Source organism: Cervus elaphus, chromosome 23 (assembly GCF_910594005.1).
Source record: "Cervus elaphus chromosome 23, mCerEla1.1, whole genome shotgun sequence".
NCBI classification, from domain to species: domain Eukaryota; kingdom Metazoa; phylum Chordata; class Mammalia; order Artiodactyla; family Cervidae; genus Cervus; species Cervus elaphus.
The window spans coordinates 36634420-36652091 of record NC_057837.1 but is presented as its reverse complement, the minus strand read 5'-3'; the positions used below and the strand labels follow the sequence as shown (position 1 = coordinate 36652091).

General features: G+C 39.8%; 1 protein-coding gene across 4 annotated transcripts in view; it reads right to left on the bottom strand.

The window, feature by feature from the left end:
* Positions 1 to 17672, bottom strand: part of MPP7 (MAGUK p55 scaffold protein 7) — a 215425-nt gene that overhangs the window by 77458 nt on the left and 120295 nt on the right. For all 4 annotated transcript variants that reach the window (XM_043883946.1, XM_043883945.1, XM_043883948.1 and 1 more), the window contains 2 exons: positions 2415 to 2492; positions 11 to 91 (listed from right to left, as the gene is read on the bottom strand). In XM_043883946.1, coding sequence (XP_043739881.1) covers positions 11 to 91; positions 2415 to 2492 — 159 coding nt within the window. The remainder of the gene's footprint in view (positions 1 to 10; positions 92 to 2414; positions 2493 to 17672) is intronic.

Here is a 17672-nt window from a genome sequence, read left to right as displayed (position 1 = left end):
ACGTCCTCACCTTCACGTTGGGTTTTGACAGTAGCTTCAACAGCTCTCTGATCTCACTGTTTAATGGCTTGTTCTGAAGCTCCTCCGCCAGCTGCATGGGAGATCACATCAACATGAAGAACAGTTAGTGAGAACAGGGTGTGCTCCACCTGTGACAACTGAGAGGCTATCTTGCTACTTTCCAGTGATTAAGCTCAAGTCAGCAAGAAAGAAAACAGACTATCAATCACTGCTCTTCTTTTGAGGCTGTTAGTAGCCCTGCTTTCAGAGCCGGCTCTCACTGAGTACAACTCAAGAAATCCTATCAGCCAGATCCCTTTCTGATTTATTGCAATGAGGGCAAACCCCAGCACTTCATCTGCAAAATGGTCCTTTGCATGCAGACAAAGGACCACTTGTAAAAAGGACTGGATCAAGCGTTGACACCGTAAAGAGAAAAAAAGGAAAAAAAAACAGAGAAAAGAACTTCTGAATGAGGTGGTGAAATCTACAGGGTTTCCAAAAACCCACAGTAGCTTGCTGTTTAGAGCTGGGGTAAAAAGAATGAGAATGCCCCTAAAAGAGCAAATGATCTGAAACTTTTATTATGTTTACCTACACAGTCTGTTACATATAAAATAGGTTAATCATAAAATGACTTATAATAGCTTGACAACTATGCTGGTCCCACAAATCCTGACTGTTCTCTGACCAAGATTATAAATTCCCATTGGCCGCTTCCAGCTAGAGAAAGGAGCAGAGCTTGGACCCTAGCTGGTATTCTTCATTAAGAGGGCCTTTTTAATCAAAATATCTATGCAATCTTAGGCTCTAAGAAGGATCATAACATTTTCATAAGAAGAAAAGCAAGATTCAAATAGGAAAAAAAAAAAATTCAAAATACGAAAAATGCAGCACAGAATGCAAAATATGTACATATATTTTCATTTAAAAACCCTTCTCAAAACACTGCATCAAATTTCCATTTGTCCCTATAGTTTCCAGCAAGCTAAAAATAATTGTTCTTATCTCTGGAAAGGACTTTCCTCTAAATGAGGGGTGTAATAATAAATTATACACAGAAAATAAAACCAGATAAAATTGATATATTCACTGAATATATTTCAAAAGGTACTTTTCCTTTCTCAAGGTAATAATTTTACAAACTTTTTAATTTACAAAAAGACACAAAGGGCTTTTTGCACTTTTAAACATTTAAATACACTTCTGAATTACAAAATGCTAAGATTGTATTTACACAAAAATCTCTATTTTAAAAATAGTGCAATATGTTGTAACATGATTGGGCCTCAATTACATTGTTTTATAATAAATATTTCCCCAAACCCTCAACAGTAAATGTTTTAAAACCGGTTTTCAAGGTTTTCCCAAGTATCATGTGTTTAGGTTCTGCAACGCAGAGGTAAGCTTCTTCACAAAACATGTATATTGCAACATCTTTGTAATTTGTAATCTTTGTAGCTACAAATGGAAGAAAAAAATGTTTGGGAACTAAACAGAAAATATACAACTTGAAGATTCACTATACAAGCTTTATTTTCTAAACTAGAATACACGGTACTAACAAAGAAAATCAACCTCTGAAGATGGTTAGTTTTTGTGTTTTTAATTATTATACTTATAGCTCTAATCTCTTACTAAACCAAACTATAGTTTGTTTTATCATAGTCACTTAAAACATTAAAAAACAGCAGGCTGAAGGGTGTCACTAAAACCAGCTTCCACACCACATGTGCTTCTTGTCCAGCTTAAGTGTCCCCTTCAGTTTATCCAGGTCTGTGCTCAATTCATCTGAGTCCGAAAGTTAACAGTAAGAAACAGCAAGTTAGTTCCCTGTCCCACATTTAAAATAAAATTATAGCTACAGGAAATTAACTACTCCATCAATGCCAACTGCAGCTCAAATTTATTTTTTGGTTATGAAGGTAATTTGGAAAGGTCTCACATCCATAAATCATTACCATGCTTTATAATCCATTTTAAAAACAACCCTGTCTTTTTATGTATTTCATCCGCCTCATTCCTATGCTAGCATCTGTCGTTTTCAGGACTGTCAGCAATAGAGCCATCTCATTTGTCTCTATTTCTCCAAAGCATTTCTCTTGCCTGGGACGTTCTCAGACAGTGACAGCTGATAGCATCTCTCTCCACAGAGGCACAGCCTAAAATTTCTATTCTGTAGTTACCAAGGCAGGACCAGAGGGCAGCGCCATGCAAAATCTTTAAGATAGGAAAGTGAAGGAAAACCAGCCTAGTGTCAGTGCAAACTCAGTGGTAAACTCAGGCCTTGTAGAGACATCTGCATCTTCTTTCAGTTTTCAGTCCCAGAGCACACGCATCTCTCTGCACTAGGATGAGTCCTGCCCCGGGGGCCGCGGAGGACCAGTCCCCCTGAGCTGGGGAGGGACACTTACATCATCGGCCAAGGCTGCCGCGCCCTGGAGAATGGGCACCGGGTTCTGCTTCTCGTAGTAGTGAAGTTTCTCATGAATCTGGAAGAAAGGCACACGAATATAAGTTCACCTGCTAGCGAACCACCTGAGACATTTACACATTCTGATCATTTCAATAGAAACTGGTCTACTGAACATTCGAGACAAACATGTTTCTATAAATCCACAGTGACAATAGGTGTGCATAATTCATCTAGTACGACGCTTCCATGTTTGTAACATGAAGTCAAACTGGGGGGTCAGATCATCGTGACACAGAACTCATGCGAAAATGAAATCTTTGTTCCCCCCAAATAGCCATTAGTTTTATAAAATCTTTAATTTCTAAAACATAATTGCTTCAATACTTCGAGCAGTGGTCGTAGGTTATATTCCTGCTAAAAACATAAATTATGATAAAAAGCAAAGCAAGAAACTGGCAGCCACATCCTGACAGTTGGTGTGTAATAACGGCCCAGAACGAAGACCCAGGCGACATGCAGACTAAGGGCCAGCCCTCCAGGAGGACATCTCACCCAGCACAATGCTCCTTCACTCCTCATTTTTTTTTCCCTGCACCCATTCAAACTTCTACAAAACAAAGGGATTTCTCATAACTAGAGACATCTCTCATAACTATTCAGCTTCAGTTTTTCATTTTGGAAAACCAGTAAAATTCTCTTAAAACAGGATAATTTTATTCTTCATTTCCCATCACCATTACCCCAGGAACATAAAAGAATATATTTTCATGCGTTATAAGACAAACTGAGTTCCTTTAAAAAAAAATCTAGAATGATAGTTAATAAAAATTAAAAAACACAAGCAGAAAGATGTTAAGAAACGAAAGGTGCTTTGAAAAATGTATAACTCTCGGCACCTAAGTGTAATCTATTTCAGATCTTACATGGGTGCCTTTACATTTTTATGCTTGAAAATATACTTTAGCCTCTTTGTATTTACATTTGAGGTGATTGCTCCCCCACTTATATATGAAAAACGGTTGTATCTCATGATTTCCTGTTTTTAATAGGTATCAAGTAAAATACTCTCTTAATTATGCTTGAAACTAAGCAAACTCTCGTAAAAAGTCTGGAAGACAGATTTTATTTTGATTAGCCAGATGCTATTTCTAAGAGAGGATTCTCTTACCTTGTTGGCAACCGCAATGCAGAGCATCAGGGAAAGAGTTTTGACACTTATGATATTACCAGAATGATCAAGGTAACGTTCTTATTTAACATGTTGGAAACTTGCAACTTTTATCATATTATGAAAATAAACAAATTTTAGAGAATACAAGCTATGAAACAAGTAATAGTTCATTTGAAGAAACTATTAAAGTATACTCTAAAATAAAAACCAACCATCCTAAAAGTTAAACTAATTTTGCTTAAATAATTATCAAGAATTAGGTCACTTAAACAGATACTATCATAGAATCCTAAATTTCCTTGCTCACAAAACTCATCTAACTGTATTGCAGTTACCTGTTCAAGCATCCTGCCTTCCAGCAACAATAAACCCCCAAGGCTTATCCAAATCAGGCTTTCACCGTATGCCTGTACTACCTCAGACTAGTCGTTAGTACTCTTAATAATACGGGCTTCAATGAGTTTAGATTTTAATTCCATGACCCTCACAAGAACATTGAAAGGTAGACAGCACCGTCTTACAGATAAACAGATACACAGTTAAATGACTGGCTGTGGTCCCACAAATAGTAAATGGAGGAGCTGGGATTTAAAACTCAGGCCATCTGGCTCAGCATCAGAGCACTTAATCACTCCACTAGTCTGTCTCAGACTAACATCTCATCTACATTCTCCACTGACCTCATTCACAGCTGAGTGAATATGACAGAAAGGAGGCTGGATAGAGAGGTGACAAATCACAATGGCTATTGCCAATGACAACAGGATGACTGACAGTTCCCATCCACCCCTCCCCCTTGGTTTTTCCTTTCTTCTGGTTGCTCATTTTTCTAAATTTATCAAACTACTATAACTAAAACCTAAAATTACATGCCCCAAATAAATGCTTTATTTCTCCATTTAATTTGCTTCTTCTGAGTGTCTTTAAAAACAGCTTCCTCTTCTCATGTCATCCTCTCTAGATCCTCACCCAAGGGTGTAAGAGTCCATCCTTCCCTGCCCATCCCTGGACTCCGTACTATACCAACAATATTTTAAATGTCCTCCTAGAATTTCCAGATACTGGAAACTCTCTGTTCAAAGGTATGCTACTTCAATACATAATTTTAAAAATTAAGTTGGTTAGCAAAGTAAAAATTACTCTAAATAATTTTGAACTGTTCACTGTCTCCAAACATATTGAAATTCTGTTTTTTTACTAGTATTTATAATTGCTGTTATTCAGTAGCTCAGTCGTGGTCACTCTTTGCAACCCCTTGGATTGAAGCCTGCCAGGCTTCTCTGTCCATGGGATTTCCCAAATAAGAATACTGGAGTGGGTTGCCATTTTCTACTCCAGGGGATCTTCCTAAGCCAGGGATCAAACCAACATCTCCTCCGTTGCAGGCAGATTCTTTACCACTGAGCCACTAGGGAAGCCCAGTATACTAGAACAAAACTTTAAAACCAAACTGATGTAAAAACTCTAATACACAAACAGGTAATATGTACAGACGTGACCCCAAGGTTCACAAGGAAACATTCTGAGGCTGGACCTGCCCTGCCTGCCCAGTAGCTGAGTCACTAGCCATGGGGTTCCTGGACTGAGCACGGCCTATGGACCCGAGGAGCTGAACTTTCAATTTTCATTTAAAAATTCCTGTGACCAGTGGCTTTTATATTAGATAACATAGCATCATTTTATATTATTCACTCTGTAATGCCCCAGAAAAAGTTCACGCTGATATATAGTTTGGCACGTTCCCCTGAGGGGTAACATTCTGGAATCCAAAAGACAGATAAATAATCCAAGATGTCTTTTAGCAATAAGACAAACAGCATCCCTTACTAAATACAATAGGTCACCAAATCTGCAAAATCTCATTTATTTTAATTAAACATTTCCTTTTGCAGATTCAACTGCATAATAAAAGTGTACTTCGTTTTTCTCCCTTGAAGAATAAGAGAGCAAAAATGGAGGAAACTGAAGATAGAAAGAAGCTAGGGGTTAAAAAAACTGTCTGGAGAGAAGAGGAAACTCTGGTTCCATTAATTTCATACAATAAAAATATATGCAATTATTTTTTAAAAAATCCTAAAAAGGAGTGGCATGTGTTAAAATGTTTACAATACACTATTAAGAAAAAAGGACAATTCAAAACATATATACATTTATGCTCCATTAAATAGTGCTCATAAGGGCTTGTTTTCTATAATTATGTTTCTAAACAGAAGAGAAGTCATTTAAAATAAAAATCATTTCTAGATGTAACTAAGTCTTATAGGAAAGCTCTAAGTACCTTTATTTACATTCACATCTTGAAAATAAATGTTCAACGTTTATAAGGAAATCTGGTGCCAATATTCTCACTTTGGTACATGTACAGTAGAAACTTCCTTAAATAAGCTTCAGTAAATAAAGCCTGACTAGTCTCGATGCAATCATTTGTTTTAAATAACGTCTCAATGACATGTAGAGGTAAACTGCCATACACAACCGAGGTTATCTGAATGATAGTAAATAAATCAAAGCTGTAAAATCCTTTCCTTGCCTTCTATTATGAGTATTTAAAAGCACCGAAAAGAACTACACGGTAGTTTGAATCTGCTGTGTTCAATCATAGTACTCATCCGAAAGTGGCACGTGTTTGCACACAGACACTACTTGCATGCACGTGTGTGCACACCCACCCCTATCCCCCTCCTTTATTCAAAACACAGAGAGAAGGGAATTCGGTATTAAAAGAAGACCCACTGGTCACAATGACAGCCAAGAATTACACATAATATTGTGCAAACATTTTTTAAAATGAAAGTATGCTAATGGCTGAGACCCTCTTTTAAAACTAATAATTTAACCTTTCTCCAAAAGGGAAAAAAAAAAAAACTTTAGCTCAAGAGAAAAAAAGGGATGAGAAAGAGAAGTTGTGAATTTAAAACTAAGAAAACAAGAAAACAACAAAGAGCAGAGGTGGTGCTAACTGCACGTCCTCCTCTGAATCTCACATGCCTTGTCTCCCTCTTAGGGCTGATTTTCTTGGCTGACACCTCCAGATTAAAAAAAAAAAAAAAAGTTATAAAACTGATGAGAGTTGAATGCTTGTTTTATTCTTGCTTTTAAGGTGATAAACTTTGGCTTTCCAGCGCCATAGACACTATCTTGTGAAATCAGTATCTACACGCTCTACATTTTTAAGAGTGTTTTTAGAGAATGAATGCTCAAATCCACAAAATGTTTTATAGTATATACATACTGTTTTTCCTATCTGACCAATTAATCTGCGTTCTCATTAGAGGTTTCCAAACACCAACCCATCCCTGTATTCCCACCATGAACTTCATGTGTTACAACATATTGTTCTTTCAATCAGTGGAGAATTCCACTGACCAATACTTTATTTAGAATTTCTGCACCAATATTCATAACTAATACAGGTACTTCTGTTGGTCCCTACTGGGTCTTTGATATCAATGCTACACTTTTTTGATTATTTTGAAACTATGGAAGCTTTCTCCCTTTATGTGCTCTGGAAACATCTAAATACCAGCGGAGTGATATCTTTCTTAAATATTTGATGGTGCTCCCCTGAGAAACCAGCTGACTCTGGTATTTTGATATGTTATTTCCTCTGCTTTGTTAATTGTTAATATTTCTCCAATTAGATGTTTCTATGTGTCCTAGTAGGTGCAGAAAATACTATTCCCTAGAAAGTTACCCATTTTTGTCTGGCTTTAAAAAAAATTATCTGAAGTCACTCACACAAAATAGTCTCTTAGAAGTCTTTGAATTTACTCCATAGTTTTACTCTTGTTACCATTTCTTATTTGGTGTTTGTACTTTTGATCCACACTCTCAATATTTAGTAAGACCAAACTTCTTAGCCCTTTATTCTTATACAAAGCTTTTTGGAGCCTATAATCAAAGAAGAACCAAGTAGGTATGTCTTAATTTCATTCTCTCTCTGCATCCTGGGAGTTTTCCTGTGATCTAACTTCCCTTTTACTTTGCTCCCTTAAGCCTTGTCTAATCTCTGATGAACCTAGACACAGAGTTTTTTGGGTGATTTTTTTTTTTAATGACTATACTTTTTATTTCTATAGTTCAAAGAATTTGACAGATCTTTCTGTTCTCTTTTCCTACCACAAGTTATTATGATCGAGACCTTCTTTTGTGACTAATATCACTTTAAATGTACTTATTTTATAGGCTACACGACATTGATTATATAGAGTGATTAGGTTTTAATCTTGCTGTTGGTGGTGTCTGCTGACTAGATGCTGAAGATAAACTGTATTCTCAAATGCTCTGTAATTGAGGGTTGTTAGAAGTCTTCAGTTGGGTGTTATACAAAAAAGCCCTAGGTAAAAGGTATACCTTTACAGAAATATTTTTTATTTGCTTCCGATAGGTGACGTAGAACCATCACTAGCCCCTCTGCTTAACTTCACAGTCCAGGGCTCTTGGATTTTGTAGGTAAAAAACTCAAACCCCAAGCCATGGACCAACCAACTCATGGTTATAATTCTTAAATTAGACTTTCTTCTGTTCCTACCTAATCCCAAGAAGAGTCAGATCAGATTCCGCACCCTCTCCCTAGAAAGGGACTCGGAATTTTCCTCCCCTGCCCATTCACTAACAGAGTAACCATTTTCTCTGTTTCTCAATATTTCCTGTAGCCCCAAAGTCAAGACAGTGGCCCCCGACCCCACCTCTGGCCATTCCCCTCATCACAGACACAACTGAAGCTCAACAGCCAGTTACCTGTAGAGCATTCAGTTTCCACCTCATTTCTAAAACAAGTGATTTTCCTTTCTTTCTTACAAGCTCAGTAATGTATTTTTCAAAAGCTTGCAATTCTTACCCAGAACTTCGAAGAACTTCTTGTAAGAATTACAAGACTGGGTCAGTAATATAAATTAATTCTGGCATCTAATAAGGTAGCATCCGGTACCCCTGTGCAATATTATTAGAAAAGTGAGGGGGAAAAATCACTTTTTGCTTCCAGGAGGAGATTCTAGGTACCTTTATATTTGAACTTTCATGAGTAATTAGGTTCATTTGGCCAGTGAGATCCATTTTGGTCAGTGTTTCTACCTGATCTTAATGGTTTGGTTTTTTTTTTTTAAGTTGAAAAGAATAGTTCATTTAATTTGAATTAACTTTTTGATGGTTGAAGAAGAGATCCTTATGTTTGTCTTCAGACTGTTGTTCTCTGTGACATGAGTTTATGAGTATGCTTGTGCTTATAAGCACAGCTAAAAAGCAGAACTTTAAGCCTGTAACCATTCCTGGGACACAGACAGAAGAGGGAGAGGGGAGCCCCTGCTACTTTGCCTGCAATTCAGGCCAGGATGCTGGCAACATTGCTACAAAGATTCTTATAAGGGACATGGGATAAAGTGGTTGTAAATACCAAAAAAAGTTTTTAGGCTTAAGATAAATTATAAAAAGCAACAAACTTGATTTTGGTTGACTATGTAGTGCTTCTATTTGAAATTACTTCCCAGAACTTTCTCGGCAGATCGGATTCCTTTAGTTCCCAGAACAATATTCTAGAGGGAGTAGCCAGGGCATTAAAGTGTCTTTGGAATGTGTTAGTGATTCAACAAAAACTGAACTTGAGTTATTCATTCCAGAAGTATATAAACCATCCAATATTTGTACATACCTCGTTCATTCTTCCCCTCATAGTGAAATGATCAGATTTGCCATTAAAAAAAGATCTGTTATTTCAATAATAATTGAAAAGCCAGGAACTGCTAAATGTTCATCAGAGAGATGGAAGATGGTATCACGAATGGCAGATGGGGTAATGTAAGGTCATGGAACTGGGACAGGTCTCAGTGTACAAGTAGCAATAATTATGTTCTAGGCTTACTTGGAGTTTACATGTTAACATGAAAGCACTGTCATTACAGCTCTAAAAGAAAGTCTTCATGTTTCATATGTTGCCGCTTATTCCCCTAATGTGATGTTACCAGGAGGTGGGCCTATAGGGGGTGATCAGGTCAGCAGAGCAGAGATCCCCTGAAACAGGTTAGTGCTCTAATAAAAGAGACCCCAGAGGGTCCCTTCCCCTCCTTCCCCAGTCCACAGGGGAGGACACAGAACAAAATGAGGGATGTTTACGATCCAGGAAGCAGGCCCTCACCAGACCTCAAATCTGCTGCAGCATTGATCCTGGACTTCCAGCCTTCAGAACACATAATAATAGTACCTGTAGCACCTACTATTGTTGTTGTTTAGTGGCAAAGTTGTGTCCAACTCTTTGTGACCCCACGGACTGCAGCCCACCAGGCTCCTCTGTCCATGGGATTTCCCCAGGCAAGAAAACTGGAGTGGCTTGCCATTTCCTTCTCCAGGGGATCTTCCCAGTCCAGGGATCCAACCTGGGTTTCCTGCATTGCAGGTGGATTAGTTACCGCTGAGCAACTTGGGAAGCCCTAAAACCTATGACATAGGGGTATTGTGAAAAGTAAAGTAACCATTAAAAGAGCTTCATGCTGTCTCTAGAAAATAGGAAATACCCCCCAAAATGATAGTGTATGCCCTGATTTTCCCTCAGACCCTCCATTAACATTCCAAGGAGAGGACACACTAGTTTCTCCTTGACAATATCACATCACACACACATAAGATACAGTTAATGCTTAAAGATAAAACATCGAAGCAAAATTACCACCTCGGTGCAAGCAGAAAATACACGTTTCTGATTAAATGCCATCCCCTATCCCAACATGTCTTCAAAAACAAAGTAAAAGAATAAATGGACTTGAATGAAGGCAGTGGCCACAGGGTTAAGAAAGCCTGGGTGAACACAGAAAAGGCAGACGTTAAATTTGACCACAGCAAGTAGCAAATGGTGGAGAGAGCACAAGAGCCATGGGATTTCCTGGCAGAATGTGGTCTGGGATGAAAAATGTAGATAGGCACATTTGTCCCCATGTGAAAAAAGGACCCGTGTAAAGCAAGCATCACCCTAGATGCCCTATTCCCAAAAGACAAAGTCCTGTCTTTGGGAAGAAGAAAGGACAAACTCTTCACACAGAAAAGAGTTTAAGTGCTAGATGGAAGGGTTCTTGGAAGAGGACAGTCGCCACCAGAATTACTTCAGAGACCACACCAAACTAGCCATCATGATTGACTCTCATCTCCCTCTGGGAGTTTAAAGACCCTTTGCCCACAACCCCAAGTTCTGTTGAAGTTGATGAGGAAACACATAGTTTTGAGATGAGCTAGGATCTGGTAAAGAGAGGGCAGTACATTCCAACGTGACTATATGGAAAGCGAGTGTTAGAATCCAGACTTCACTCACAGTAGAAACACCCAGCAATCATAAATTAGTTGTCACTTCCTCACCCAGATCTGTCTATGCTTTGACACTGCACTTGAGATTAAGTGTAGGCTGCCAATGCACCTTGAAATTCAAGGTAGCTGGGCTCCTGCATGGTCCAGCCCCTACCTGCTTCCAGCTGGAGCTGTGCCCTCAACAAGTGCCAACCACAGGGACTTAAGCCAGTTCCTCACCCCCCGGGCCGCCTCCTCCATCAGGGCATTCACTCTGCCAGCAATGCTGCTGAGCTATGCGGGTGCCCACACACAGCTTTGGGTCTCAGCTCAAATCTCACTTATACAAAAACACAGTCCCTGACGGTCCCACCCACTCAAGTTAGCACCCCCCATTATCTGTCCTGAGAGTCCCCCCTTTTTTGATCATCACCCTTACCAGATTTCAGATTCGCTGACAGTTTCTCTATCGGCTCGCACCTGTCCCCATGAGATAATGAAATCCATAAACTAAGGGCAATGTCCCTAGAGTTCCTACTATATCCTTCACTCCTAGTCCAATACCTCTCATAAAACAGAAGCTCTAAAGTTGTTATTATTCATGATAAAGGGATCTATGAATCTTGAAATCCCAGCTAGCCAGTAACATTCTAAGATCATAGTTTAAAGGGATGATGTGATTTTTTTTCCTTCTTGCTTCCAAACTGATGTCTAGTGCCCAGAGCTGAAGAAAAAGTGTTAAGTCCACATGCATGCTGTCACTTCAGCCATGTCCGACTCTTTGCAATCTTATGGATTGTAGCCTGACAGGGTTCTCTGTCCATGGGATTCTCCAGGCAAGAATACTGGAGTGAGTTGCCATGCCCTTCTCCAGGAGATCTTCCCAACCTAGGGATCAAACCCCCATCTCTTATGTCTCCTGCAATGGCAGGTGTGTCCTTACCACTAACTGTTGGAAGCCACCTGGGAAGCCAGTTAAGTCCACAGTCTAAGAAAATATCCAACGATTAGAAATGTATCTGTCGAGAGCTGTAGAGGCGGTTGAAATATAAGCATCGACCATGGCTACTGTCCCATCTGTCCCTTCCCTGTGTGTGCATGTAGAGAGTATGTGTGTGTATGTAATTCTATACAAAAGAAGACAAAAGAAAGAAAAATCATCTCATCAAGACAGGAAAAGAGAAAACTAGGAATAAGGAGTCTTCAGCCTAGCGAAGCAATCCTCTAAGAGAATTCCTCACGGAGAATGAAGTACAGATAACAACAGATACTGGAAAGATACTCTCCACCTCAGGTGGCCAACTAGTTGGTTTAGTCTTTGTGTCGATCCAACCAGAGGATGGAGAGCAATGAGAAGAGATGGCAGAATAAATCTAGAGAGTGGTGGGCGCACTCTCGCTTGGTCTGCAATGACATTTGGGTTTCCTGGGTGGGTAAGGGGCCCCCATTGAAGGTAGTAGCTTGAGCTGCCTTGCTGGGAACCCAGCCAACGGCACAGCAAAGGCCGCCATCACACCAACTGTGCCCCAGAAGAGATGTAACTTCTGTGCACTTAACACAAAGAGATACACATACCAGGGAGTGTGTCAGTCTGAAAAGCAGCCACAGTGTGGACAATTAAGCAAAAAATAGTGTCCCTTCCCCACCTCTTTTTTTTTACTCCCAAACTTGATCTCCTCCCAAGGGTAAACCAGGCCATCTCCCAAGGGGAGACAGAGAGAGAGAGAGACAGATGAGGGTGATGGGGCAGAAGAGGGAGGGAAGTTTTGTGTGTGTGTGTGTGTGTGTGTGTGTGTGTGTGTGTGCGCGCGTGCATAGAGGGCTGAGGGGATGAAACGACATACTGCCCACCCCACCCCATCAGCTTGGCTACCCCTGGCTGGCCCTAGGGAAGGAAGGAGGAGAGATATAAATCTGATATGACAAGGGAGCCTTAAACTGGTCCTTTAATAGCCGAAAAGGTCTTGGAAGTTATAGACTTTGAAAGAAACTGTGTTTGAGAGATAGGAAAGCTAGTCTCAATGTGACACGGCTTGGTACAAGGACTGGAGAAAAATTGAAGCTGTCTTTTGTTTGCACTGAGCTGTTCAGTGTGCTGCTTACAGTGGTTCCAACCAACTGCCATCTTACACTTTCCGTATCAGATCCCCTTCGTCCTCTTAAAATTCACTGAGGGCCTCAAAGAGTTCTTTCAAGTGAAAGTGAACGTGTTACTTGCTCAGTCGTGTCCCAACTCTTTGAGATCCCATGAGCTGTAGCCTGCCAGGCTCCTTTGTCCACAGAATGCTCCAGGAAAGAATACTAGAGTGGGTTGCATACCCTCCTCCAGGGGATCTTCCCCACCCAGGGATCAAACCCGGGTCTCCTGCATCGCAGGCAGATTCTTTACCATCAGATTCTTATATGAAGCAGACTCTTATGTGGGTCTTTTTCATTGATATTTGCAGCAGTGAAATTAAAACTAAGAATTTTTAAATTTTTAGTTATTTAGAATAACCACTATGTTAACATTTTTCATGAAATGCAAACATTTTCAGAGTAAAAATTTTAGAAAGAAGTTATACTATTTTATAAATTTATCAATATCTTTCCACTCTGGCTGAAGCAGCTGAATTCTCCAGTGTGCCTCTGCATTCAGTGTGTTGGGACAGGTCACTTTGGTTGAAATACAAGAAGAGTATCAGGCCTCACACAAGCTGGGAGGAGGAAGTTGTATTATTTCCACTGATTGTGGAGAGTCTTGGGACTCAATGCCAGAGAGATGGTTACAGGTGGTAGGGGTTTAGGGGTGAGCTGCAACATGAACTTTGAGGCGATATCCATGAGCCTCCCAGATTCCATCACAATTATGGACCTCCTCTGCCCTCCACATGGCCCTCTGTCCACGTATAATTTTGTGATTTCAGGCATTGTTCATGTGGAAAACAGTGCTTCAATGAGTTACACAAGTTTTCCAAATGTTTACACATTTCATGGCACAACAACAGAATCATATTCACTAATATAACCACCAATCTCATGGTGTTGGCCAACACAGGTCTTCAGAATTCTAGCAACTGCTTGAAAGCTTGAATTTTATCATTGGCAACACTATGGTGAATTGCCGTCCCTGAAGTGATAGGCTGACTTCAATTATTTGAGAAAATGTTTTCCAAACACCGCCTCATCTGAATAAATGTAGTTTCTGTATTGGTCATTCTGAGAGGTGCAAATGGTATCAGGTAGCTGGCTTAGTTCTCAATCCTACAACTGCTCTGATCCAAAGGTCTTCTGAGTACATCTCCTATCTTTCGTGTTACAAGAACTTGAGGGTAGAAAGACACATCCTCCATAGTTGTAATTTAACGCAATTAATCTTTTTTTGCTTGACCAAGCGCATTCTTAATTAAAACTGACATTTGTTTCTTACTGTGTGTGTGCAGTAGTAAGAACGTGATGACGACCAGTTGGCACCATGTGGGACCACTGCCCTGACTTCTGGGACACACCGGTACTCTTACCCACCAATGCAAATGTCAACCCAGTGACAAAAAGTAAATAACATCATAATATTATTACAAAAACAACTTTGACCCTGCAGACCCCTGAAAGTCTCTAGGACCCTCAGGGTTCCGCAGACCACACTTTGAGAATCAAATCGCCACTATATAAAATTCTGCGTGCCTGTAGTAAATGAAAGCAGAAGCTAACATTTCTTTGTGGCTGTCCCACCCACAGTGAACTGTTCGACTCTAGAAAAAGAATGTTAATATTTTCTACCTTACTCACACTTTCTTTGGGATCCAGCATTTGACCGGAAACCACAGGTCCGGGGTTCCTGATACCTATTACTCTCAGAACGAGGTGGTGCACGCGTGCATGCAAAGTCACTTGAGTGATGTCTGACTCTTCGCGACCCCAGGAGCCTAGTCCACCAGGCTTCTCTGTCCATGGGAATTCTCTAGGCAAGAATACTGGAGTGGGAGGTCATGCCCTTCTCCAGGGGATCGTCTCAATCTAGGACTGAACACGTGTCTCCAGCACCTCCTGCACTGTCAGGCGAGTTGGTTCCTAATACCTATTACTCTCATAACCAGGTGGTACTTTTGTATAAAGCCATGTGTTCCAGGTCTGAAAAGCGGCGATGAGAAGCTTTAAGTGAAAGACTGGTGGTGGTTTAGTTGCTAAGTCGTGTCTGATTCTTGCGGCCCCATGGACTGTAGCCTGCCAGGCTCCTCTGTCCATGGGATTTCCCAGACAAGAATACTGGAGCGAGTTGCCATTCCCTTCTCCAGGGGACCTTCCTGACCCAGGGATTGACCCGGCATCTCCTGCATTGCCGGTGGATTCTTTACCAATTGAGTCACCAGGGAAACCAAGTAAAAGACTAAGTATACTTTAAAGAGTTAAGCAGAGAGACACAACAGGTTTCAGCATTCCATGAAATTTAAATTTGCTCCATCCCTTAATGTCTCATTATTCACATTTTTGTCAGAGTCCTGACTTTTGATGTCTTTCACTCTGGCCTGTTGCTGCAAATGTTAGTACATTTAAACCTAGGCAATTTATAACAGTGTCCCAGACCAAGTGCCTCTGGCATCAGCCCAAGACTGCTCTTATCTTCTTCTTTTATTTATTGCACTGTTTCAAAACTGTTCTTTCTCTCACACATAAGTTTTTCAATTTATATTTTTTCTTTTTACACATTTTTCTGTTCTAAAATGCTCTTCTATTTTTCTGCTTTCTTTAATAACATAAAAAGCCATTAGCTTGTTCTACTGCCATCACAGCCAGAATATTTTAATGCCCTTAAATAATTATATTTGCAATTGTAGCAAATCAAAGGCAAGTGTACCACATCTACAAAAAAAGGCATTATTTTCTTCCTCCTCTAAGTTTTATATAAAACACAGCTAACCACTCCTCTCTTATTCTTGGCAGAGTTAACTAAAATGTTTGTCTTTCTATGAAAAAGCATTTTTAAGCAGAAAACACAAAGCTGCTAATATACATGAGGCTTTGCAGGCATGAATAATCAAATATACCTGTTGGTCAATAAGAAACAAAAACTTAAAATGACTTTGCTTATAGGGAGACGGTCTCTGGGTGTGCTGGAGAAATTCAGACCAAAATTACCATTTTAATCTTGTTCCAAAACAAAATTTTCCAACCACCTCAAAGCTAAATGTCCTAGACTTTTGAAGTGTAAGTTTAAGTATCTGTAATTTATTTCTAATAAAAAAAAAGAACCCTCAATTTTCTAAGATTATTTTTCCAAATTTTCACCCTATTAAGTCCTTAGAACTGAAAGGGTATATATGAAAACATCTTTATAGAAATGAAGCTATAAACCTTTTATGCCTTTCTACTAGCTTTAAAACTATCTCAGATACCAAATGGTATATAAATATAAAATCTAATTATTTTTAAACAGTAGAGGTTAAAATAGAATTACTGGTTTAGTTTAGGCCTCCAAATTCCAAGTCACAATTCAAAATACAATCCAATTCAATCTTCAGAGCTGAATCTGTCAAATCTTACCTCTGAACTTTAAAAGATGGAGCTGAGCTTCCCCTCAAATCAATTAAAAGAAAGCATTGTTTAATACTGAAACCTGAATGAAGCAAGATCTCAAGAGACGCAAAGGTAACTCTCTGCAAAAGCAAAAGAATCATTTTCCCATCAACTTAATATTTCACATGGAAACATCAACAATCCCAACTCCAGGACAGAAGAGCTTCCATTTTAGAGATGGTGAATTGTGTCCACTAATTCATCACCCCTCTTACTCAAGATCCCACTGAAATGCCCAAACAAGCCACAGGGAAGCCCTAAGTTACAGATACTGAAAGAGAACATTAACCTGGATCATTCACGTGGGCCCAGGGTAATCACAGGGTGCATACAATTGGGACGCAGAAATGTTAGACAGAAGGCCATGTGATGATGGAAGCAAAGAGGAAAAAAGCCATGTGATACATGCCCCAGGGAAGAGGACGGCACCTAAAAGCTGGAAAAGGTGATGGGATTCTCTCCTCGAGGGTCCAGAAGAAACCACCCCGTGGACACCTTAATCTTAGCTCAGTGAGGCTTCTGGCCTCCAGACTGTGAAAGAATAAATTTGTGTTCCTTTAAGCCCATGAGATTGTTGTAATTTGTTGCAGCAGCAATAAGAAACTAATGCAGGGTACAGGTTTAGGAGGCTTAGGAACTGCATCAGTGCAGTGGACCACAGCATTTGCTCAGAATATTTACTTAGTACAGACAGCAAAGCATCCTAGGTCTTAAAAAAATCCCCCAGTACCAAAAGTTGGGAGATCTCTTCAGGCCCATTCATCCTATGAAGCCAGCAACCACCACGCTTAGAAGGGGAACTTGGCCAAACCAACCATCTCCACTTGTCAGACTGGACTCACATATTTATAAATGAAGACGCACCAAATTCATGATGAAAATCACAGAAGGGCAGTCACTGAAGACATGGTTCCAGTGGGTTACACTAAACATGAGCCCTGCCCGACAGTATAAGGACAGGATGACTGTGGTCACCAAGATTTTAAAGGCGGCCAAAGTGCATCACCTCAAAAACAAAAGAACCTGGGCATGACATCTTCCAAACATCATTCTGCTAAGCACTGACCCTGTGACAGACCAATCAAAATAAATCAGAACTGGAATGCAGTTTCCCACATGGTCCTGAAGATCCTTATCTTCCAACAAACCAGCAAAATTTTCTCTCTTAAATAAACAAAAAAACTCCTTGTAACTTGCATGCGAATGTTTCACAAATACAGTGTTCATGTTCAGTTTTGCTTGTTTGTGAACCTCACAAAATAATAT